Source organism: Erythrolamprus reginae, chromosome 6 (genome assembly GCF_031021105.1).
Source record: "Erythrolamprus reginae isolate rEryReg1 chromosome 6, rEryReg1.hap1, whole genome shotgun sequence".
Classification (NCBI taxonomy): domain Eukaryota; kingdom Metazoa; phylum Chordata; class Lepidosauria; order Squamata; family Dipsadidae; genus Erythrolamprus; species Erythrolamprus reginae.
This window is the reverse complement of record NC_091955.1, coordinates 27335357-27360226: the sequence shown is the minus strand read 5'-3', so window position 1 is coordinate 27360226 and position 24870 is coordinate 27335357. Positions and strand designations below refer to the sequence as shown.

The 24870-nt window shown below is 35.9% G+C and overlaps 1 protein-coding gene across 2 annotated transcripts in view; it reads right to left on the bottom strand.

Annotated features, from left to right (window-relative positions):
- Positions 1–4333: 4333 nt before the first annotated feature.
- WASL (WASP like actin nucleation promoting factor) overlaps positions 4334–24870 on the bottom strand; it is a 38379-nt gene continuing 17842 nt past the window's right edge. Inside the window, exons 2-11 of one of the 2 annotated variants that reach the window (XM_070755428.1) lie at positions 23660–23794; positions 23009–23095; positions 22534–22630; positions 19921–19944; positions 15754–15922; positions 15077–15119; positions 14595–14748; positions 11672–12183; positions 8011–8119; positions 4334–7067 (exon numbers count right to left, since the gene is read on the bottom strand). In XM_070755428.1, coding sequence (XP_070611529.1) covers positions 7006–7067; positions 8011–8119; positions 11672–12183; positions 14595–14748; positions 15077–15119; positions 15754–15922; positions 19921–19944; positions 22534–22630; positions 23009–23095; positions 23660–23794 — 1392 coding nt within the window. In that variant the 3' untranslated portion in view covers positions 4334–7005. Of the gene's footprint in view, positions 7071–8010; positions 8120–11671; positions 12184–14594; positions 14749–15076; positions 15120–15753; positions 15923–19920; positions 19945–22533; positions 22631–23008; positions 23096–23659; positions 23795–24870 lie in introns of both variants that reach the window. The other variant, XM_070755427.1, reaches the window with a different exon arrangement.

Here is a 24870-nt window from a genome sequence, read left to right as displayed (position 1 = left end):
GTTCATAGAAAATTGTGTACAAAGATGACTAAATTCTGAATCTAGTTCTTGGACTAGGCAGTGCTGCTGGTTGTCATACTTGTAGCAGTGATCAAATAACAGCTGTTGTGACAACCTGGCTATAGTTCAAGCAAATCCTGGCAGAGACTCAAATTAATTCCACAATTAATAAGGGTTATCATTGGGATCTTATGTTCCTTTTTTTGCTCACCACTTTAGATAAAATCTCATATCTTATTTTTTTTGTCTGATGGTAGATAAATTCCAACAAGTTTTGCAAATTTTTGTGAACAATCAAGTTACATAAATATTGCACAGATCTATCAAATAGAATTAATTCCAAATAAAAAGAGAACAAGAGTCCAATGGTGAAACCAGGAAAGGGCATCTTGTTTTAAATTGTTTTGTTATTGTTTCAAGGCTGCAAATATCTTTTTAAATAATTGCAGTTCTTTCACAGCTGATGCCAAACTTAGTGTGGATACCCGATCGACATAGTTCACTGTAGCCCAGAACTCCTGAGCATAAATGATCCGCTAGCTTCAGCCTCTGCCATAGCTGGATTATAGACTGCTGCCACCATACCTGGCATTTGCAGATAAAAAGTGTCAGGCTTTGTTTACAATCCCTAGCTACCATCTTGTTATTTTCTCTCTCTCTCTCACACACACACACACACACATAACTAGCTTTACCTAACATAATAATAATTTAGACAATTCAGTATAGTTGTTATTTACCTACCATATTCATATCTTAGGCAGTTTGGTATAATGATTAAGTGCTGGAAACAATTCAGGAACAGTCGATTCTAATCCACTTTAGGAATGAAAGCTAGGAATGAATGACTTTGGGCCTAGCACTCTCTCCATCCATCTCAAGCTCATGGTTTTTTGTTGTAGGAAAAATAGGAGGAAGGACTATTAGATAAGTTCACCACCTCGAGTTACTTAGAAACGAATAAAGGTGACTAACTTTAAAATAATAAAATTAGTCCTAGTGGTTTCATGGACTTGACTGTGCAGTTTTCTGGGTGACAACAAAAATATTTGTGCTGTTCAATATGAGTCTATGTCTTTTTTATTTTTTAGTTCAAACTAAAGGTAAAAGGTAAAGGTATACCAAATACCTAAGGTTTCCATCTGTTCTAATCAGGCACAGCCCTGCTTAGTTTCCAAGCCCAGATAAGGTCAGCTCTGGACAATTTTGCAACATAACCTCAGACAAACTCACAAAGACTGCCAAGCATTTTCTTCTTCGGCATAAATGCATCTTGCCCTTCTGTCTGCTCTGCCAAATTTCAGGGAAACCACTTGAGCAGTTGATGGATTGCAGGATATGAGTGAACTACAGCAGAGCCAGACAGCAGATAAGGTTAGGTTGTCATCAGCTGCCCAGGATTAAAACTTGGTAGCTCTCTTTGGAGAAGCCTGCAGGGAACATTAAATGATGGTCACATCAATCTCTCTAGTAAATCAGTGTCATTGAATCTGCCACATCTAAGGTACTCTCTTGCTGGTAGCTGGCATTAGCACCCTGGCTTTCCTGCCCAGACAGACAACTTTTGCCGCAGGGAGTGAGAATAGCAGACTTGGGTTATAGCAGACACCTGGCAAGATAAGGGAGGTATTGCATGTTGTCATAGCCCCAGATTTTATAATAGAAAAGCTTAGGTTAAACTATTTTTTAAAATTCTCTAGCAACTTGTTTTGACCTGACATGCACCAAAGTATTAAATGCAGTGTCCTCTTTGCTGCATTATGCAATATATACATGGATGTTTATATGCTGCATTCTTTTTTATGCATTCTTATACTAAAATGATAGTCATGAAAAACAACAATTAAGAGTGAAAAGCTGTTAGATGAGAACAGCTATTTTGAGATTAATCTGTCAAATCGCTTTGCTCTTTTGGCAAATTTGGAAGAGACAAACATTACAGACAAAAATCCTCGGAGAGGGGCGGTATATAAATCCAATCAATCAATCAATCAATCAATCAATCAACCAACCAACCAACCAATAAATCAATAAAATGAACAAATAGACAAAAACATCCTTGAATCTGCTACATTTATAGCACTACCACTTGATACAGATAAAATATCTGATGAAGCTATTGAAAAAATGACAGACAATGAAGAATATCAGAAGTTTCACTAATAAACTGGAGTATGTAGAACTTTGCAAGACTATAAGAAAACAGATCCAAGAAGAAGTGCATCAGTTTAATATGAAGCTTGTAAAAAGGGCATTTGGAGGGGAAAAAGGGATTAATAGAGCAAAATATAAACTTATAAATACAAGAAAGATTTTGCATGAAAATGTGAAGATGGCACTGTGTGTAGAACAAGATAGAAATGTTAGAAATAGTTGGAAAATTATTTGATCCAAAGGACTACCTGCATGCATGCTCATGCATTCTTTATGGAGTTAATGCTCTTTTGACTCCTCCAGATTTCCGCAGTAGGTGCTCTTTGTATATCACAGTGAACACGACAAAGGGGAAGAAATATTTCCCCATACTAAGTTTATTAATTAATTTGTATGGCTGCCTAACTCACTGAAGGCAACTTTGGGCAGTGTACAATAAATAAAACCAAAAATATAGACAACAAATACAAATATAAAAACCAAAAATAGAAACCACAGGTGAAAGGGGAATAAAAAATGGTCCTTTAATGAAGAAGCCATCAAGACAAGTTTCCAGTTCCACTACAGTTCCTGGATTGCCAGGCTTGGTCATATAATCAGGTCTTCAGGGCTTTTCAGTATACCAAAAGGGATGGGTCCAATCTAATTGTGAGGGGATGGGTGTTTCATAAGGTGGGGACCACAGTAGAAAAGGCACTGGGACCCACAAAATGTAAATTAGTACTTGCAGCATGCCTTCTCTAATGAGGCAGGCTGATGTAAATCAGGAGAGGCAGTTCCTTAGTAGCCTAGCGGTATCCTATGAAGAGCTTTAACGGTTAAAACCATGAATTGGACCCAGAAGCAATCAGGTAACCAGTGAAGCTCATGGAGCAGAGATGTAACAAAGGCTGTTCTGGGACCAACTGCCCAGACTGCACCATGTACAGTATATTGCAGTAATCCAATTTGAAAGTATTAGGAGCGATTGTAGGCATGACCTGCTGATCCAAAAATGGGCACAACTGCCACACAACCCATTGCAAGGAAATCATTTTAATACTGTATATTGAATTCTCTGTTGAAGAGAACAGATTTTGAAACCCTTTAAACATTTCTGTTTAATATTTAGGATTTGAATTTAATCAGTCTTAGTGGAATTCTTTTCGCCATGTAATTATTTTTAATCCTATTTCAGATAATCTACTCTTGAAAAAAAACCCAAAACCTGCCCGCTAGTAATTATACCTATTGCAGATTGCAGTGGCGTATTTGGAAAAAAATTATTCAGTTAGCTTCCAAACTTTACTGTTTGGAATTATGCCCCCACCCCTCCCCCAATTTTTATGGTCTCCATTTTGCTGTTGTTCAGAAATGGTAAAGGGAGAGCAAGACCTGTGTCTCTCACTCCAATTACCTCCAGTTTAAGAATCACTGATTAAGGCTACAGACTACTTCAACTAGTCACTTTTCTAAATCAGTACAACTAATTTCCTTGAGAATTCTAGTCCAATAATCTGGCATTTATATTGTCATTATTATTCAGAGAATTAGCATTATAATTATTCCATGACATTATCTTGCTGCTCAGAGTCCGTCTGGAGTGAGCGGCATATAAATGCAATAAATAAATAAATCTTATCAGCCATCCAATAGCAATGGTCCTAGAGTGAGCATGGGTAGCAGAAGAGTCCTGCTGAAACAGGTTTTTTTTTGAAGGGTGGAAAGGATATCATTTATATGTCATGTTTTCCTTTGGAAAATTTTAGGAAGAAGTATCAGACTATTTATATAATGCCATTCATCTTTCTTTTTTTCTTTAATTTTTTAACTCCCTTCTCCTTAGACTCAGGGCTGCTTACAGCATGTTAGCAATATCACTTTTTAACAGAGCCAGCCTATTGCCCCCACAACCCAGGTCCTCATTTTACCCACCTTGAAAGGATGGAAGGCTGAGTCAACCTTGAGCCGGTGATGAGATTTGAACCGCTGATCTGCAGATCTACAGTTAGCTTTAGTGGCCTGCAGTACTGCACTCTACCTGCTGCGCCACTTCGGCTCATACTATGGCCCATTATAATGCTATAGACATATGTATGTTGTTTTAAGGAAATACCTGGAACAATTTCTGAGTAACAAAACCCATTTCAATCCACCCTTGAAAAAATGAAGTCATAAAAGCCACACCATACTATTAAACTGAGACAAATTAATTTTATTATGCTCCATGATGAATTGCCACCAGTGCAACATCCTATTCACTGTACATTTCCAAAGAAGAAGAAAAAGAAGAGCGAAAAAGGAAATTCACATACCAAGAATTTCAATTTGATGAAATGGAAAACTGAATGATTGAGATGTTTTCAGAGTACAAGTCGCTAGATGCTATTGTCTAAGCGCAATGTTCAGAGACAGTCCTTAGGCTCATTCACTACTTGGCAAGGCTACACGGACAGTCAATTTAACTGATGCAAAAGGCTGCCCTGGCTGCAAGAGTTAGCTGTAGTGATTCAATGACAAGAAACATTGCCTTCTGCCCACACGGAGAGCAAGAAACTAGAAACATGCAGCTGTGACCTTAAATCTAATTGTAACTGCGTTCATGCTTTAAATTAAAACCATACAATATGCTATTGAAAGCAAAACAGTTGAATGTTTGTGCAATAACGTAGATATACTTTCTATAGGGGAAAAAGTATTGGGTAAGTGATTAATGGATTATACAAGTATCCTCAAAATAGTATCTCTTTTCAAACTCTTCCAACTTTAGAAGCATGTGCTTAATTTACAAGTAATATTGCTTAAGACCAATTGAGCAATATCAACTCTTTAAATGCCTCTCTATGAAACTAGAGCAGAAAGCCTACAGGCTGTACCTGTAGGCCACTAACATTTTATGTCATGTGCATAACTTTTAACCCATCTCCATAGCATCTTTACATACTCACAATCTTCAAGCCCATTAGCAGCAATGCTAACTGAAACGTTGTTCTAGCACAAAGCAGTGCCAGAGATACAAATGAAATGAAGATACTTTGAAAATGCTCCTTTCCAAGTTGTTTACATCAAATTAAAGTTATTCCCTTTGGAATAAATTTCTGCTTACCACATCTTCTTTCATCAACATACTCTTTAAATCCCATCTTTCTTAGAGAATTAAAAACCCAAATACTAGACATACATTATAATTGCATTAAACATCCAGGCCAAATCATGCAGGTCCAGCCTGTCAAGATCAGGCCAACACTGGATTTCAATAAAGATAATTCTATCCAATGTCATGGATAGAAGACAAATGAGGAAGGAAGCAAGCAGGAATTAATTGTATTCCAAATATGTCTCACTTGAAACCTTCTGCATTTATTAAGTGTATTCCTACTGCGAGTAGAGTATTAGCATTGGTAAAGCTTATCTTAAATGCAATACTGCATGAAAAATAAGCAGATAGTCCAAATAGTAAGTCTCCTAGTAAAGATGAAAAATTAAAATAAAAACTCAAATTTTCCCATCATGTATTGGAAAGTAATTCCAAACGCAGGATCACCCAACTTTTAAAGACCATATCCCTTATTTCTAGTGAAATACTGCAATGTGCAAATTTGGTATATATAAAAAACAGTGGCTTATAAACCTTGTAGTAGTGAATCTCTCCCAATCAAAGCAAAAGATAAATAATTCCATTAGTTCTATTTACTCTTGCTTTGAAGTCTAGAAATTTAGAGGCCAAAGGAAACAAGGCAACAGTGACCCATATGCTTGAGTGGGAGCCCATAAGAAATACTGTATTTGATGGAAGAGTGCCACCCACTTATTTGGATAACACAAATAGAGGCCAAGTTCAGAAAAATGGAAACATCAGCACAATGCTCATTGGCCTTCTAGAAACAGTATTTATCATCTAGTTTTGTCACAATTAATAAAGTATAGGGTTAAGGCTCCATTTCTATGTATTTTAGTTATAGGATCCAGTGTCTAACTATGTTGACATGTCCCATAATCCATGAAAACTGCAGAGTTACACTACTTAAGTTCATTTATTAGAATACCAATGCCCTACATTAAAAAAAATTAATTTACAACCATTATTATTCAAAGCAAATATCAACTACAGCCCTTCAGTAAAAAACCTTATACAAAAATAAATAACGACTGCAGCAGTTGCCAAAACTCCTCTTTGTCATGAACGACAGTTGGGAAAAAGTCACAAAGGTGGTTTCTATCAGATTTATTGACCAAACAGACTATTCTTAAATTCAATATTCAGGTATCAAAGCTCTGATATAGGCAACAACGCTCCAGATCAGGGAAAATTTTCACGATCACTTAATTTTTCTAGTGACTGCTTTACAGATTGAAGACTAAATCTGAATGGTAGTGTTATGAATTTAAATGCTCTTCATTTTATCAGCCTCATCCATAAAGCAGAGTTTCCCAGATGAAGAGGCTAAAATTCGGAGCTGCATTGCTTAAAGTATGTAGTGCTATATTAGGTTTTAATAAGAAAATCTAGATACAGAAAAAGTAGGGTATGAAAATAGTGTTTTCCTTCTTGCAATTATAACTAAATACATTTAAGGTGTGTTTGTCAATCTCACAGATTACATTAAAACTCCCTTATTGATGGAATGGAAAGTATTCACATGTACACTAGGCATCTGATGTAAACTTTTACATATTAAGAAGGGAGTAGCCTTGTATAGGATGACAAACCTTTACAGATTAAATGAGGTATTGCACAGATTAATAAAAAAGCAAAAGGCAACAAAAATATACAGTAAATTGGTAAAACATTTACATGATAATTTTACAGAATCCATAGACAGAAAGTTTAGTATTTCACCGTAAAAATATATATAAGATATAATATATTGATCAGTCATCCCACTCATCATCATCTTCAAAGTCTTCTTCATCATCTTCATCCTCATCTTCATCTGCTGATACAAAAATAGTTATTTGGAAAGAAAACTTAAAAGTCTTAGTAACTAAGACAACATTGGTAAATTATTATGGTGGCTATCAATTAATCAGCATTGGTACCATTAAAGGTAAATGTCTATGCAAATTAGGATCTAGGCATTAGCTGAAGTGTTTTATCAATCACACACTAAGGCACAAACTTGACTTCTAATTTACAGTATAAGTGAAGGCCTTAATGAAGACGTTGCTTTGTGTTCAGGATTGCCCTATTCAGTGACTTTCAGTCAACTTGTTGGGAGAAGAAAAAGCTAATGGTTGAATTTAAGTTTAATGGATCAAAGAATGGTCTCTGTTTTTAGAAGTGTTTTCTCAGTTTTGATTGTGAAAAAAGGGAAACAAGGTAAAAACTCATGGCTGTGAGTAAAAATTTTAAGTTTGTTGTTAAAACTGACTGTTAAAGTGATAAATTATTCATAATGCAAAAAGGATATGGTTTTAATTAAATGTTAATATTTGGCGAAGTACTTGTACATTGAAAAACGCATCCCAAAGCTGGAGACTGGGATCGCTATATTTATGAGTATCTCTTAATCTAATTTGTCAATCTAATCAATGATTTCTGGCAAACGGGTTACTCAAGAAAAGGAAACCTATTATCATATCTCTTTACATTTCCTCATATGCTATGTTACATTATCATTTCAAAAACAGAGCAGAACTAAACAACGTGGCTTAGCCTTGGTTTGATTATTTAGTTTGAAGACCTATTATTGTTGGGATCTCCATAAACCGGAATTTTGTCATTCATTCTTAAGCCATTTCTCAAAGAGAATGAAACAGATTAGAATTTGCTTCAGAAGATGCTGAGCATCTAGTATTGCTGAAGAGATAAAAGCTAAAAAGTGATGTCCTACTTGATGACACTGGAGTAAATCAAATATTGATTTCCTGACCTACCTGAAGAATGAATGGCTTTGCTCCTTTTCTGCATAACTTCCATTAGTGCACCCACAATACCTGATGTAGGTGTAGGTGTAGTTGGTACAGTCTCTTGGCCATCAGATACCTTAAGCAATATTAAATATATAAGAATGAATACAACGGCACTTAATAAACATTTCATATTTTTTCAGAAGCCTGAAATATTTATTTTTTATATATTCTTCATTTATTTTATAAATAACTCAAGAGAGTGAACATACCAAAGTCACTCATCCAGATTATATGCCTAAAGTGGGACAAGTAGTAAAATATGAGATGTTCAAAAAACAAGCAAACAAAAACCCAACCCAGGCTGATAAAAGCATTAGATATTTAAAATCAACTACATTTTAGAGTTCCAAGGTAGTATCTATCTATCTATCTATCTATCTATCTATCTATCTATCTATCTATCTATCTATCTATCTATCTATCTATCTATCTATCTACCTACCTACCTACCTACCTACCTACCTATCCATCCAACCATCCATCCATCCATCCATCCTAACCTAACCTATTTATATGCCAACCCCTTTCCGAGCACTCAGAGTTTTTGATATTTGAGATGCAGAGTTTTGAACATAAAGATAAAACACACATTAAACATCAGCAACCCTGAAGAAAGCTCCAAAATGAACCTTCTTTGAAAAAATTAAGCTCCCTTAAAAAAGATAACTAGAGAAAAAATCAATTGAACGGGGAAGATGAATAATGAACCTCAAAACTAAATTGCCTTCTTTTGTTTCCTGGTTCACCTCATGTAAAGCACAGAAAGGACAACTCCTACTTCTTTGGCAAAATCATTTAGTTACTATTCAAACATACAGGGTAAACTTGAAAAATTGGAATATTGTGCAAATGTTCATTTATTTCAGTAGTGCAACTTAAAAGGTGAAACATAATATATGAGAGTTCAAGCCGTGATTTGTCATAATTGTGATGATCATGGGGTACAGTTCATGAAAACCCCAAATACCTTATCACAGAAAATTAGAATATTACAATAAAATGAGATATGAACATAGAACAATATCGGACCTCTGAAAGGTATAAGCATGCATATGTACCCAGTACTTGGTTGGGTCCCTTTTGCAGCAATTACTGCCTCAATGCAGCGTGGCATGGAAGCTATCAGCCTGTGGCACTGCTGAGGTGTTATGGAAGACCAGGATGCTTCAATAGTGGCCTTCAGCTCTTCTGCATTGTTCGGACTGTGGAAACTTTTGCATCTCCTTTGGAAACCAAGGACCCAGAGTATGGAGGAAGAATGGAGAGGCACACACAAGATGTTTGAAGTCTAGTGTAAAGTTTCAACAGCCTGTGTTGATTTGGGGAGCCATATCATTTGTTGGTATTGGTCCATTTTGCTTCATTAAGTGCAGGGTCAACACAGCCATCTACTGGGAGATTTTGGAGCACTTTATGCTTCCTTCCACAGACAAGCTTTATGGAAATTTTCCAGCAGGACTTGGCACCTGCCCACACTGCCAAAAGCATCAAAACCTGGTTCAATGATCGTGGGATTACTGTGCACGATTGGCCAGCAAACTCCCCTGTAGTAAACCCCATAGAGAATCTATGGGGCATTGCCAAGAGAAAGATAAGAGACATGAGACTGAACAATGCAGAAGAGCTGAAGGCCTCAGAAGTGCCACAGGCTGCTAGCTTCCATGCCATTCCGCATTGAGGCAGTAATTGCTGCAAATGGATCCTAAATCAAGTACTGAGTACATATGCAAGCTTATAATTTTCAGAGGTCCGATACTGTTCTATGTATAATTCTTGTTTTACTGATCACATGTAATATTCTAATTTTCTGAGATGGGGGATTTGGAGTTTTCATGAGCTGTACCTGATAATCACCACAATTATGACAAATCATTTCTTGAACTATCTTGCCTTGCATGTAATGAGTCTCTCTCATATATTAGTTTCAGCTTTTAAGTTGCATTATTGAAATAAATGAACTTTTGCAAGATATTCTAATGTGACAAAGTGTTTGAAGTGTGGTCTCACAAATACAGAATATATTCTCTAAAATTGCATGGCTCCTTTTAGCAAATGTAAGAACATAAGACGAGCCATGCTGAATCAGGCCAAAGCCCATCAAGTCCAGCATTCTGCATCATACAGTGGCCCACCAATTGTACATGGGGATCTTGAGCAGAAAGAGAAGGCAAAACCCTCCCTTTCCCTTGACCCCCAACAAATGGTACTCAAGGGAATCCTGCCTGCCTCAACCAACATAGAGGCGGCACATGAACATCCATTTCAATAACCACCGATACACTTGGCATCCATGAATCTGTCTATTCTGCCTTGAAGCTATCAAGGCTGACAGCTGTCACGACCTCTTCTGGAAGTGAATTCCATAAACCAATGACCCTCTGGGTGAAGAAATATTTCCCTTAATTTGTCCTCGCTTTCTTACCTATGAGCTTTAGGGAGTGCCCCCTTGTCCTAGTATTGTGTGATAGAGAAAGTAATTTTTCTCTATCCACCTTTTCTAGCCCAAGCATGATTTTATACACTTTGATCAAGTCACCCCTTAAACGCCATCTTTCAAGGCTGAAGAGACCAAGGCCTTGCAACCTGGTTTCATAAGGGAGGTGCTCCATTTCCTTGATCGACATATAAGATGATTTTGTTTTGTTTGTGGAATTTTCTCTGCTATATCTTACCATTTTCTTTCATTATTGGCTTAATTTAGACACATTTTATTTTTATCCAACTATCATCAAATTACAAAAGCTTGTAAACACCATTCTATCTGCCTGCACCCTCCCTGATCTACACCCTTCACCCCCACCCAGCAGCAGCCACTTATTTGTCTATCAGCCTAGGACTTCTTGTGGGGAAGCCTGCAGGACGCTGTCTTGCCTAACAACTGAAGGATTTGGCTAGCAACAGCAGCCAGGACTGCAAGATTGCCAGTACAAAGTGATGTAGTCATGCTTTACAACCACATTGTTTAGCGAATCGAAATTCTAGTCCCAATTGCTACTGTAAAGGACTGTTACGTATGTTTGGTTGAGTGAATGGTGATGAATGTTTTTAAATTATATTAGAACTTTTAAAGTCTTTTTTAGCCATATTAATTAGATTTTTAGATGTACAGTGTTCCCTCGATTTTCGCGGGGGATGCGTTCCGAGACTGCCCGCGAAAGTCGAATTTCCGCGAAGTAGAGATGCGGAAGTAAATACACTATTTTTGGCTATGGACAGTATCACAAGCCTTCCCTTAACACTTTAAACCCCTAAAGTGCAATTTCCCATTCCCTTAGCAACCATTTAGATCATTATTCACCATGTTTATTTATTAAAGTTTATTAAAAAAAATATTTATTAAAATCGGATGAAAGTTTGGCAATGACATATGATGTCATCGGGCGGGAAAAACCGTGGTATAGGGAAAAAACCCGCAAAGTATTTTTTAATTAATATTTTTGAAAAACCGTGGTATAGACTTTTCGTGAAGTTCGAACCCGCGAAAATCGAGGGAACACTGTATTTGTTATGTTGTTTTGATATGTTGTGAGGGTCCTCTATATAAATAATATATAGAGGGCTGCCAATAGAGGGAAATGGCTCTAAAATAATCTAGGAATTTGAAGCCATAAAGAATGATACTCACCGACTTCAGCTGTATACCTTGTCGTATTTGATCAAGTAGTGCATCTCTTCCGGTACAGGAGACTGGACGATTGTTTTGTTCTACTTTTTTTAATTGGGCACCTTCTCTTATTTGATCTAAAAGAGCCGTTTTATTTGCTGAAGGAGCTGGAAGCTGATGGTCAACCTCTAATGGAAGACCGGGTGGAGGGGGAGGACCAGGAGGTGGTGGTGGAGGTGGTGGTGGTGGAGGGCCACCACCTAATGGGGGAGGAGGGGGAGGAGGGGGGGCAGAGGGTGCAGAAGAATGAAGTGGTGGAGGAGGAGGATATATCCTGTTTGGTGGAGGTGGTGGTACTATAGCACCAGGTCTAGAAGGAGGTGGGGGAGGGGGTGCTGATATTGGAGCTCTGGATGGAGGTGGGGGAGGGGCTCCTCTTCCCCTAGCAGGAGGAGGAGGGGGGGCTGAGCTATGTGGTGGTGGTGGTGGTGGTGGTGGAGGACCTCCTCTAGATGGTGGAGGTGGTGGTGGAGCTGAAAGCAAAAACAATCCAAAAACACAGAAGGGTATTTATTCGCTATGTGACAGCTCTCTGAAATGAAGACTGACAGAATGCAAAATATACCAATTATCTTAAAAAGCATTCATCTGTACTTCATATACTCCCTATAGATGCTCTTAAATTATGTTTAACTTTCTGCCACTAGATGCAATCTATTAAAAAGAGATGAAAATACTATTTTCACCAATTATAACAACATGAACTTCTATCTTAATATTTAGTTAATATATTCAATGGGCAATATTTTTATTTAAATGTTACATTCTACTGCCAATGTTTTTTATCTATGGAGAGATTTGATATTCATAACTTGTTTTGAAAAGGCATTACCTATTTGTCATTCTGAAAACATATAAAGCATAATAAAATTTAAAACAAAAGGCAAAATACATATCACCATATATCCAGCCCCATAAAATGATCAACTGAAGCACTGGAATTATGTTCTGCTATAGCTCAAAGATTGATCCAGGAAATTAACATAACTTGGAATCTAAAAATATATAGATCAACTTGGGTAAAATGTGCAGAAAATTCCAAGTAGTTAAAGCAAGGAAGTGCACAGGCAAGGTGCATGACATGATGTGGAGCTTCATTATCATCTTTTTTTGGTGCTTATCATATCAGAAGAGTCAGAACAACAAAAATCTTAAGCAAATTTGCACATATTTTATGCCCATTTTTTAAATGCACAATTCCCACAACTACCAAGTCCATAGCACATACTAAACAGTTTGATCACAAAGCCATATTGGTAAATGCATTTCATTCAGCTACAACTAGTATTGATTGCCATTTGTAAGTAGAGGGGCTTGCTATTAGAATACATATAAACACATAAGAAAAATCAGTTACACAAGGTAGTTTAATCAAAACCTCAAGATACAAGCATTCAAGCAGTGCTAATTTCTTATTATACAAAACTTACATACAGTCTGCTAATACTGAATTGGAGAAGTATTGAGATAAGTCAGTTAGTATCCTTAGCAAGATTAATTAGAGTGTCACTGTGCCTAGCATAGTTATGTATACAAATCATAGCTGAAACTTAAATGCTAATTATACCATGTTTACCCAAAAGGAAGACAACTCTGAAAGAAGAATGGACAGAGGCAACTCTATGAATCCAGACAAAAGATTGTATACCATGCTTTCTCGCCTTTCCAAATGGAGATTGCCAATTACAGCTGAATGTATCACGGCCCTTTCCTACCACTGACATGTGTGTTTATATGGGTATATATGCACATATAAGTTTTGACAAATATGTTATCAGAAGCCACTTTTAAACAAAGGCAAAATTGGATGGGTGGATCTTGGGAAGGACCTCAAACCAAACTAATTAATCCAAGCTAATTGTCCCTGAAAAAGGTATTTCATTTATAAAACAAACTGGATTCCAAGTGGATGCATCAATCATTCTCTTTCATACAGGAATATATCACCTTTCCTTCCATCCAAAATGTGACAAAAATAGCAGTTAATGTGGCTAAAGGGTAAGAGGGACTGAACTGACATGAAGAAAGGCGAAAGATAACTGAATAGGGAAAGCAAACCTTCCCTTCCCTCCAGTTAGACATCCACTCTTCATAATAGTGATGAATGCAGCCACCACCTATTTGATTGGGTATTCTATATTCCTCAGAAAATAGAAGCTAATTCTTTCTCTTTGACACATGTATACACTATTAATTCATAGTTAATTATTTTGGGGGGAGGAATTGTCTTCCTATTAAGTAAAACACATATAAAACTAAAAGACTAGAATTCATACATACCACTGCAGCGTGGTGGGCCTAGATTATAAATGTAGCATATATTAACTTTTGCTGAAGTCTACCACGTTCCCTCATATCTTACATCCAACCAAATATACTACACTGCACAACCCCCACTCTAGCATGATAAAGTATTCAGTGCTCATACAATGTTGAATATTGTAATAATATTATAATTATTATTTGTTGTCCTCCAATAAAAGTATATTCAACTGTTAGAGACATTTGATGATGATAATTAAATGAAGATGTATAGAACTTTTTACATTATTTGGTATATTTTAAATTTTGAATTCTTATTTTTCTTTTATTTTTTGCTTTATCCTTCCACTGGGGAAATATCAAGATGCTTGTTGAAATGAATTATAGCAATATGTTATAGGCTACAGAGTTTGTGGCTCAAATAATAGAAGACATTCTCTGTAGTATAATGTGATATATTTGCAAGTGTGGCTTAGTACCATAATTGCATTTTAACGGATATGCAAATATATATTTTTAAATCAAGAGAGCACTTTTTAAATCGCCCTATTTAAATATTCTAAATCTTCTATAGAGATTAAAAAGCATAATCAATAGACTGCATGAATAAAGGATGACTCACCTTGTCTACGCAACTCATTTTTAATTGCTTCTACTCCTCCTGTTTTTTCAATAAAATCATATATAACCTTGGAAGTTTCTTTGTCTTTCAGCTGAGCCTCTGAAATTCCACACATATCAAATAGGTTTTTCAGTTCTGGATCCAAATTGTTAACCTATAGCAAAGATAATTGTAAATTCATTCTTGTGACTAAATTGCTGATTTTTTTTTTGTAAGTGAACAAGGCTAAAATCTCCGAGACATGTGAATTTCTGATATATTTTTTAAATTGTAAAAGAAATAAATTTGGGTTAAAGTTGTTGAAGACTACAACCCAAATACACAGATCACAGTTGAACTATTTTTCTACTTTTGTCCTAGAACCAGATGACTGTCCATCTAATGAATCATTTCATTTCATTTCATTTCATTGGATTTGTAGTCAGAGAATTTAAGCTTCATATGTTAAAAGAGTAAAGTAAATCTTCACCATGCTTACTTACATCAAAACCTGTGTTTGGGTCCCAGCCCACATGGCCAATGTGTCTGAAAACAAGGAAAAAGAAAAACACTTTAGATACATAAGGTTAAGACAACTGTAATATAGTAAATAACTGTAAACAGTTGGTATAATTGTTTCCCTGATCTAAGAAAAAATGGAAAATGTTAAAATAATGAAATGCATTCTACACTTAAGTCTACAGATTCCAAAATGGATTAGAATATTCTTGACAGGAGTAATCAAACCATAAATTTATCAGATACCATCATATTGATATTTATCCTCCCTAAAATTACCAAATGCTGAGACTCTTAACTGAAGGAAGGAAAGCACTATACATAGAATTGATTTCAAAGAAAGAGCTATAATTTAATATTGTACTGGTTTTGTCTATTAGAGTTTATCATTCTTTATTGTTCCACTTTCTTTCTGTGAATTCAATATTGTGTTTTCTTATACTAACAATATTGTGTTTTCTCATACTAACACTTTTTCATTTAACTACATAAGCCATTAAGCTTTGATTTTTAAATGAAGCACTGAAGTGTAGTTATTGTAGGGCACTTAATACAAGGAACTCTTTCTGTGCAGGTAGGATTGGTTTTTCTACTGAAATCCAAATGTGAGTTTTGTTTTTTGTAAAATTAAAATGTTAACAAATTAAATAGAAATTCTTACTGGAAATTGCTTGGAGTTCCAATATCTGCCTTTGTCAATTTTTTCTTTTTTGCTTTTCCCTTTTTCTTCTCTTTGGAATAGGCGATATTGTTGACTTGTGAACCATAAAATCTATTAGTAGTGATTTCTGGATTTTTGATGTCAACAGTTGCCATTGGCAGACTTGGACCTGTAAAGAATACAACCAGACTGTATGCTTGATTTGAATTGATTTTTCTTTCTTTTGATAATCTGTTGGGTTCAGTATTCAAAAGCATTGTAGAATGTTTGAAACCAAGGATGTGTGTGTGTTCATAACAACATATTTAAAAGTTTTTGAATCACCTAGTGCTTGGGTGTCAAACTCATCACGTTACCATCATGTAACATTTATTTATTTATTGGATTTATATGCCGCCCCTCTCCAGAGGCTCGGGATGGGTTACAACATATAAAAAGAACAATACAATACACTAAATCCAATTAAGTACAATTAAATAAACTACTCTAAAATCATTAGCTATATTAAAAAAAATCAATCATACTCATTTGAACAGCAACCATACATAACATTTCATCGGCCAGGGGATAAGATCTAATCACCCCAAGCCTGGCGACATAAGTGAGTCTTAAGACTCTTACGGAAGGCGAGGAGGGTGGGGGAAGTGCGAATCTCTGGGGAGAGCTGCTTCCAGAGGGACAGAGCCCCCACAGAGAAGACTTTTCCCTAGGTCCCAACAAACGACATTGTCTAGTTGGCAGGACCTGGAGAATGCCGACTCTGTAGGACCTAACCGGTCACTGGGACTCATGTGGCAAAAGGCAGTATTCTGGTCAAATGACACGTAGGGCTTTAGAGGTCACAACCAACATTTGTTTATGCCATTTAACATTTATCTCATTCATGGAGCTGGAATGGACATGGTCTGCACATGATGCAACAAGCTCACGGGCCACCAGTGTGACACCCCTGACCAATTGCTCCAGCAACAGATATCAATGAACTTCTTGAGTACAGAAAAATGTATGAATCTTAGGGGTGTTTGATTAAAATGCAGAAATTATAAACAGATTTTGAATACACATAATAGCTAACTTATTTTAGGGTACAATCCAGAGGTGGGTTGCTCCCAGTTGGAACCGGTTCTATAGAACCTCTAGCAGGGATTTCTCCCATTTGCTGAACTGGGAGCAATCGCCAGTTGGCAACGCCCCTGAACTGGCTCTAATCTTGTTTTTTGCTTCTGCGGATGTGCAGAAGCTTGGTTTTGGTACTGCTCATGTGTACGCATCCACATGGCACGGGAAGAAGCAAACCAGCAGTGAATTAAGTTAGAACCCACCCCTGGTACAATCCTAAGCAGTTTTCTGCAGAAATTAGACAGTATATTTAAGTGTCTCACATTTATGTATTACTAGGAATGAATACTAAGAAAACTGTTCACTAGCAATATTTATCTATCAATAACCTATATCCAGGAAGTTTTAGTTTGTTAAGAAGCAAACTATACACTCCAATTAGAATTTAGCTGTACATAGCAATATAAGGAATTTCCACTTCTAACACTGCTATGTTGGTATCCAACACAGAAATCCCTGACATCACAACATAAGCACTTTTCCATCAGCTAGTTAGTGAAAATCAAAGTCTACGAGTTCATCCTTTGAATAAATGACTCATTACAGGCAAAGCTCAGAAAATTAGAATATTGTGCAAAAATTCATTTATTATTATTATAATCATCACAATTATGAAAAATCACGGCTTGAACTATCATGCTTTGCATGTAATGAGTCTCTCTCATATATTAATTTCATCTTTTAAATTACATTACTGAACTAAATGAACTTTTGCACAATATTCTGATTTTTTGAGTTTCACCTGTACAGCAGCTACAAATATCCAGTGGCTTGATATTTTTCCATCTTCATGTTTTCTCAAAACATAAATATATTCCTGAGATACTGGGTATTCCTCAGCTGCTCTTCAAAAGGGGTAGTCTTTTATAGAATAAATCAGTTTCTAATCCATCACATACATTAAAAATGAAAATGAAAACTCCAGAATATAAAAACTAATTCTGTTAAATCCTCATTTTCACTCCAATAAATGTGTCTCACAGAGGGTTTTTGTTTGTTGAAGAATTTACAGGTTATAGATAATCCTTGACTTACAACCAAATTGGGCTGAAATTTTGGTTGCCAAGCAATGTGGTTGTTAAGTGAGTCATCAAAATAAGAATCCAATTTTAATGCAGTGGATCACTGTGATTGTTAAATGGACTAATCCTGTTTACCCATTTGATTTTGCTTGTTAGAATCTAGCTGGGAAGGTCACAATTTGTGATTCCATGACTGCAAAATACTGCAATAATTGTAAATGCGAGCTGGTTGCCAAGTGCCTCAATTGCAATCACGTGACCACAGAGATGGTGTTACAGTTGTAACTGGGGACAGATCGAAAGGCACAAAACATCAAGCTAGAAACCGAAAGACCATGACTTCTAGTTCTGCCTTAGGCATAAAAGCCAACTGGGTGAGACTTGAGCCAGTCATCTTCTCTCAACCCAACTCACTTCACAGGGTTGATGTTGGGAAAATAGAAGAAAGAAGGAGCATTGGGTATTTGCCACCTTGAGTTATTTATAAAAATAAAGTTGAAATAAATATTTTTTTTTATTTTTTTTAAAAAATTATTAAACAATCCGTGGTAAATCAAGGACTATCTGCAATGCGTTCAATACCAATTTAGTTCTATTTTGAGGGAGTGAGATTGGGATTGCTGTCTGCTCTTTTCAAAAGCAGCTGCAGTCATGCAGACCATCTCCTCCACCCCTTCCTTCAAGTATGCATGCTAAATAAATGTGATTACTAAAATAAATTAATAAATAAAATCGCTACAGAATTGTAGTCGCAGGCATCCAAGCCAGTGTTCAAACTTCCTGGCTAATTGATCAACACTGGCATTTTCAAAGTCAGGCTGACCTCCAAGGGCAACCTCGCCCCACCCAGTCTTTTGATCTTACAAAAGCAAATGCTAAGAGAGAGTGGGAAGAGGGATGTGTACAGCAGGGAAGGTGAAAGCAAGTGCCTACAGGGAAGCGTAGGCAACATCTGGAGATTGGCAGCTATTACAAGCAGGCAAGAGGATTTTCATTCAATTGCCAGGACCACAAGCTACGGTGAGCTGCATATACTGGTAGGGATCTTGTCTAGAGCTTGGGGGATCGCCAAGAGCTCAGTAGCAATTAGAAGAGGAACAATCACACTGAAACAGCACCCCATTCCAATTAGTGCTAAAACGTTTTGGAAAAAGGCAAAGGTTGTATGCTACACTATAGACCTTGCGACTTTTGTTTGAACCGAGTTTTAAAAGACTGTGTATAAAGGACTGTGTATTACAGACATAGAAACATAGAAGACTGACGGCAGAAAAAGACCTCATGATCCATCTAGTCTGCCCTTATACTATTTTCTGTATTTTATCCTAGGATGGATATATGTTTATCCCAGGCATGTTTAAATTCAGTTACTGTGGATTTATCAACCACGTCTGCTGGAAGTTTGTTCCAAGGATCTACTACTCTTTCAGTAAAATAATATTTTCTCATGTTGCTTTTGATCTTTCCCCCAACTAACTTATTTATGTGGCAAAAATAGCTGCCTGCAAGTCCTCAAAGAGTAGAGGTGATCTTCTGCTTTTGTTGGGGAAGTCTTGTGCTGTGGCCAGTTTTTGGAAAGCAAAGAATCCACCTTCTCACAATTGTTACAAGACTATATTGTTTTTAAACAGTCAAAAAAATATAAATTGCTATTTTGTGCCAATATTAGGCTGCTGAGAAGTGAAACGGTGGAAATGTAGAATGCAATTAATTCTTACAAAAAAAAGTCAAGTATTTTTATTTTATTTTTCCTACTTAGCAATTGAAATTTCTCAGTGAATTTTCAATTGTAACCATCTATTGTTAGTATGTGAAAATAGGTTAAAGAAGACTAAGATTAGAACATTCTCGTACAAGTAGTATACAGTATATGTTTTATATTGCAAGAATAAAATTAAAATTGTTGTAATTTGTGACTCTTCACTCTTGCATTCATATCATTCTAATCATTCTCAGAAATGCACTTAAACATAGCAGTTATGTAACAATGATGATCATGTTATTTTTTTATTAATAAAAACCTTACCATTTGGTAGATCTCTCCTTTTCTCTGTTAGGGGGGAAAACACATATCAGTATCATTCCATTCATGCATGAAGTTAAGAAAAAAGCTAATAAATATTTCATCCATTTTAGTAAAGGTTTTAAGTAATCTCTAATGGCCTCTAAATGATTCGAGATCCTCTACATAATCACTCTGAAGGACCACTGTTAATTAGCTTAAAAAGTCAGTTTTCCAGTATAAATGACAATAAAAAAGTGAGAGGAACACAGAGACACAACTTGTAAGTGGCAGATTTTTTAAAAATTATCTAAACATTGACAATTTGCCAATCCATTGTTTCTATTTTATAAATACAACTGAATGTGTGCAATTCTATGCAATAAATAAAAATAAATTGACTGTAACATTCCTAGAATTACCTTATTTAAAATATATATGAATCTTTAGATTTATAGTTCACAAATGTGTACGTATCATACATTTACCTATCTATCTATCTATCTATCTATCTATCTATCTATCTATCTATCTATCTATCTATCTATCTAACAATTAGATTTGCATGCCGCCCCTCTCCGAAGACTCGGAACGGCTCACAACAATAAAACAGTACAAATCCAATTGATTAAAACAATTTAAAAACCCTTAATATAAAAGAAATCATATTAAAGAGAAGCAATGAATTTGTACAGTAAGATTTACAACAATTAAAAGGTTAGATCTATAAATGTTATATATGTTTTTAATTTATCTAAAACTTCAAAAACGAACTCTTCTATTGCTTAAGCAAATTGTATCCAAAAAGACCACAATACACTAAAAAAACAGCTGACATACACCTGACTTTATTTGAACAAGATAATTGTTTTCCTATTTGACAAAGCAACTCAGCCTCAGCAAAATGCATTTAAACCATTTTTAAAAAATTAAATGTGCAGTTATTTGGTCATCCCCCAGTGGCATAAGGTATCTCCCACCTACATTTTGAAGCAGCTCTGATGTGATTTATCATATCATTTGAAAAAAAAATACATCTTGCTATATTACAAGAACAAAAACAGGACACTCTGTCTCTTATTATATCATTTTCATTTTAAAATCCTTATCTGTCAGTAAATCTATATTGTAGGAATGAGAGTGTTGGAAAAGGTCAGAGTACAGAGTCCAATCTTCCACTTCATCCAGAAATTCATATTAAAATATATGAAGACTAGAAGACTCATGGAAAACCTTCGGTAAGCAGAACTATATTCAGTAGTGTAATACAGACTTAGGAGTCCATCTAGTGGCTAAACAATCTATGTCCATTTAAAAAAGAAAATAAAAGACTAAGAATTCCATTAATAACTTTGCCTGAATAAATTTCAAATATTTACAATAAATTTTGTCTTACATTGATTTTTAAAACAAATTCAAAATTCTATATTGCATGGAAAACATGCAAAAATATTTACCCGAGTATCAATATAGAAATAGTTCAAAGAAATAGTTTCTTAGAAAATGAGAGCTTAAAGAATTTCCTATATGTATATAGCTGCTACTGGGTCATCATTACCTTTACCTAAACAGACAAAAGGAATGAAGCGAAAAAGCAGTGGGAGCATGAGAGACTTCTGACGTTCTGGCAGACTCCCCATTGAGATTCTCTGTGGGAAGCTGGCAGGGGCATCAGAAATCAGATCATCTTTCTTCCTTTCTCATGCTACCAGGTTGGAGTGAGCAAGGGGGTGCATGGGGTATGAATTGGAAAGGGGATATCTGGGGCGCAATAGCTTTCATGTAGTTTCGGGAAAGGTGTGTGAGTATGCACAAGAGATGCTGCATTGATCGAGGACATTATAGCAGCATGGGTTAGGGAAGGGTGCACAAGGGTTTGGTTTGATGGAAATTATATTTAATTCATAATATAACTGAACATTAAAAATTAGACAAATGTATCTAAGCAGCGAAGTAATTGCAAGCTCCAGCTCAGTACATTATAATGCAGAAAAAGATGAAAGTAGACTAAAAATTCATGAAGAATTAGCATATGCAGTAGTATATAGTATACAATTTTGTGTGTATCTCTGTATGTATGAATGTATAATATTAAACAGAATACATGCATTTATGCCACTAAAATACTATATATTTAGTAATATATTAGGGTATTCTTACTTCCTAACTGAAATGCTCCTCCAGCAGGTTTCTTTTGCCAGCATCTCTATTTTTTCATATATTTTTTTCAACTAACATGCCATATATTATTGCTTTGAACATGTTCAGTCTTGTGCTAAGCCAATCTAAGAAATCCAATTTATGTATTTATTTTAAATATTTTTTCTTACAAATCTTGGGTTTAATCCTTTTTTTTTTTTTTTTGCTATCCTCATTAATTCTCTATTTTATGAAAAGGGATTTTTTTTCCAGTTTTTGGAAACCTAATTTCAGCACAGGTGCAATAGGGGAGGTATCAGCACTGCTCCTATCAACTCTACCTGATGCTGCATTAGTACAAGACTCGATTAACTGAAAACCTGTTTAAGCTGAACTGTTAGAGAAGGCACAGATTAATTGGGTATGACCACAGCCAAAGATTTCTTCTTATAAGCTAGAACTACAAGATAAATAAGCACTGAAAAACTATATAAGTACCAGATTTTCTCTGCCTTCGTCCAAGCAGGTCTGTTATAGTCTTTTGGAATTTTTTAGCTTCTTCTTCATTAGCAAAATTAAGACCCACCTGACATGTCTGAAAAACAATAATGTTCATAATCAACCTAAGACAGGGACTAAAAATATGCAGCTCTTCAGCAGCTCTTATGAAACTATATAAATAAAAACCCCACTGAACAAAGTAGACTTCAGATTCTTCCCCCCTTATTGATTTCATCTGGAATTGGGAATACTTTATTCTTATATCTTTCTATTATAAGACAACAAAAGATAAGATTAAACATAAATTATATTTTCAACTAAAAATCAGTCAAACAGTTCTATTTGAACACTAAACTTTTTGATAATAATCAATAGAAATATAGATATCATGTAAAATTACTTGATATTTCATAACAGATTAGATTTAACAAAAAGTAATCACTTTTCCAAATTAACTCCTGAAAATACTTACGTCTCCAGCAAAGGTATGAAAATATGGTCTAGGACTATTATATACAAAGTTATTATATAATTCTTGTTCCCACAATTGTTTTCCATCCTGCAAGAGTGATGAGGGGGCAGAAGAAGGGAAGAAGATACAGACATTGAGACAATAAATAATTGTAAGTAAATTTGCATGGATTTATATCTCACCTTTGGACATTCTAAGTTTTTAAATTCTTTCTAATGATTTTGCTTCAAATTAAAAATCTAATTTTAAAACATACAAATTAGCTTAACGTCTTGGTAACCTGTACTTTTGTAGTATAAATTTGAAAATATGCTAAAATGCTCATGTAACTTGTACTGTCTCAGAGCCTATTAAAACCAATATGGACAAAATTCAAAGAAAGGATATGTACCAGTGTAAACAGACCAGATTTGTTTTTCCTAAAGTTGTAAAAGTAAAAACTAAGCTATTTATACTTTCAACAAGAAAATAACATCTGCAATAAAATATGAAAACAGAGTGACTACTTTCTGCATTGCACTCTTTATCCATATTGCTTTAGCAATTAATATTTAAACAATTTGTAATTATATACAAATGCCTATGACTCAACATTTTCTTAAGATAGAAACAATAGAAATATAAACTAAATATGGTGAAACAACTTTTTACCTTGATATCATATATTCTGATAAAATAGGATCTTTGTGGATTGTCTTTTACAAGGCAAGCTACACCACAGCATTTCTTTGACCACATAGCATTGCGCTCCGCTGCATATATCTGGACCACCACAGAGCACATTGTCTAAAATAAACATTTTAAAAATACTATGTTAAAAATTAGGTATCATCTTTCCATTGTCTTCTCCATTAGTCATAAATAAAATCTTGCAGAATTCATTTGATGAAAATAATATTTCCAGGCAAATAATGGTGCACTCAATTTCTTTGAATATACAGTGGTACCTCTACTTAAGAACTTTTCTAGATAAGAACCGGGTGTTCAAGATTTTTTGCCTCTTCTCAAGAACCATTTTCTAGGCTTGACCTAGAAATAATGTGGACTCAGATTTGATGTCCAATAATGAGTCAATTGCTAGCTCTAGTAGGTAAATGGATCTGGAGTACAATTACAGTGGTACCTCTACTTAAGAAGGCCTCTACTTAAGAACTTTTCTATATAAGAACCGGGTGTTCAAGATTTTTTTTGCCTCTTCTTAAGAACTATTTTTTACTTAAGAACCTGAGCCCGAAAAATTTCCCAGGAAATTTGAGAGCGGCACGAAGGCCAACCCAGTTCCCTGCAATTCCCCCTTTAATCCCGGTCATCTTGGGCTTTTCTGGGCTGCCAGAGGAGCCTTTCGGTGGCACTTAAGGAGGCTTTGGCAGTCCAGAGCAAACGAAGCATTTTCCTTTCTCTGGGCGCTTGGAGAGGGAATAAACCACTTTGCTGTGGTGACTCCCTCACGCTGCCTCCCATACACCCGGCGCGAGGTTGCCTCCCAGTGTGTCAGGGCGTGGAAAGGCAAAAGGGGGCGCCGGATCAGCTCTGCTTCAGCCAAACCGAGGAGTCACCACAGTGAAGGAAAGGTGCCGGCTACAAAGTAAGTGAGAGGAGAGGGGAGCCCTTCAGCATGGGAAAGAAGAAGAAACAGGTAGCAGCAGCAGCAGACACCTTTCAAAGGGGTGAGAGGTTTCCCCCTCTTGCCCGCTTGTGTTTCTCTCTCTGGCGCAGTGTATAGGAGACAGGCTTACTCCTCCTCCCAGCCTCAGAGTCCCTCTTTTTTTTAAGCCTTAATGTTTTGGATTTTTTTTATTCCCCTCACCTCACCTTCTTCCTTCGGCAGCAACTGTCCTCCTCCTCCCACCCAAATACTGTAC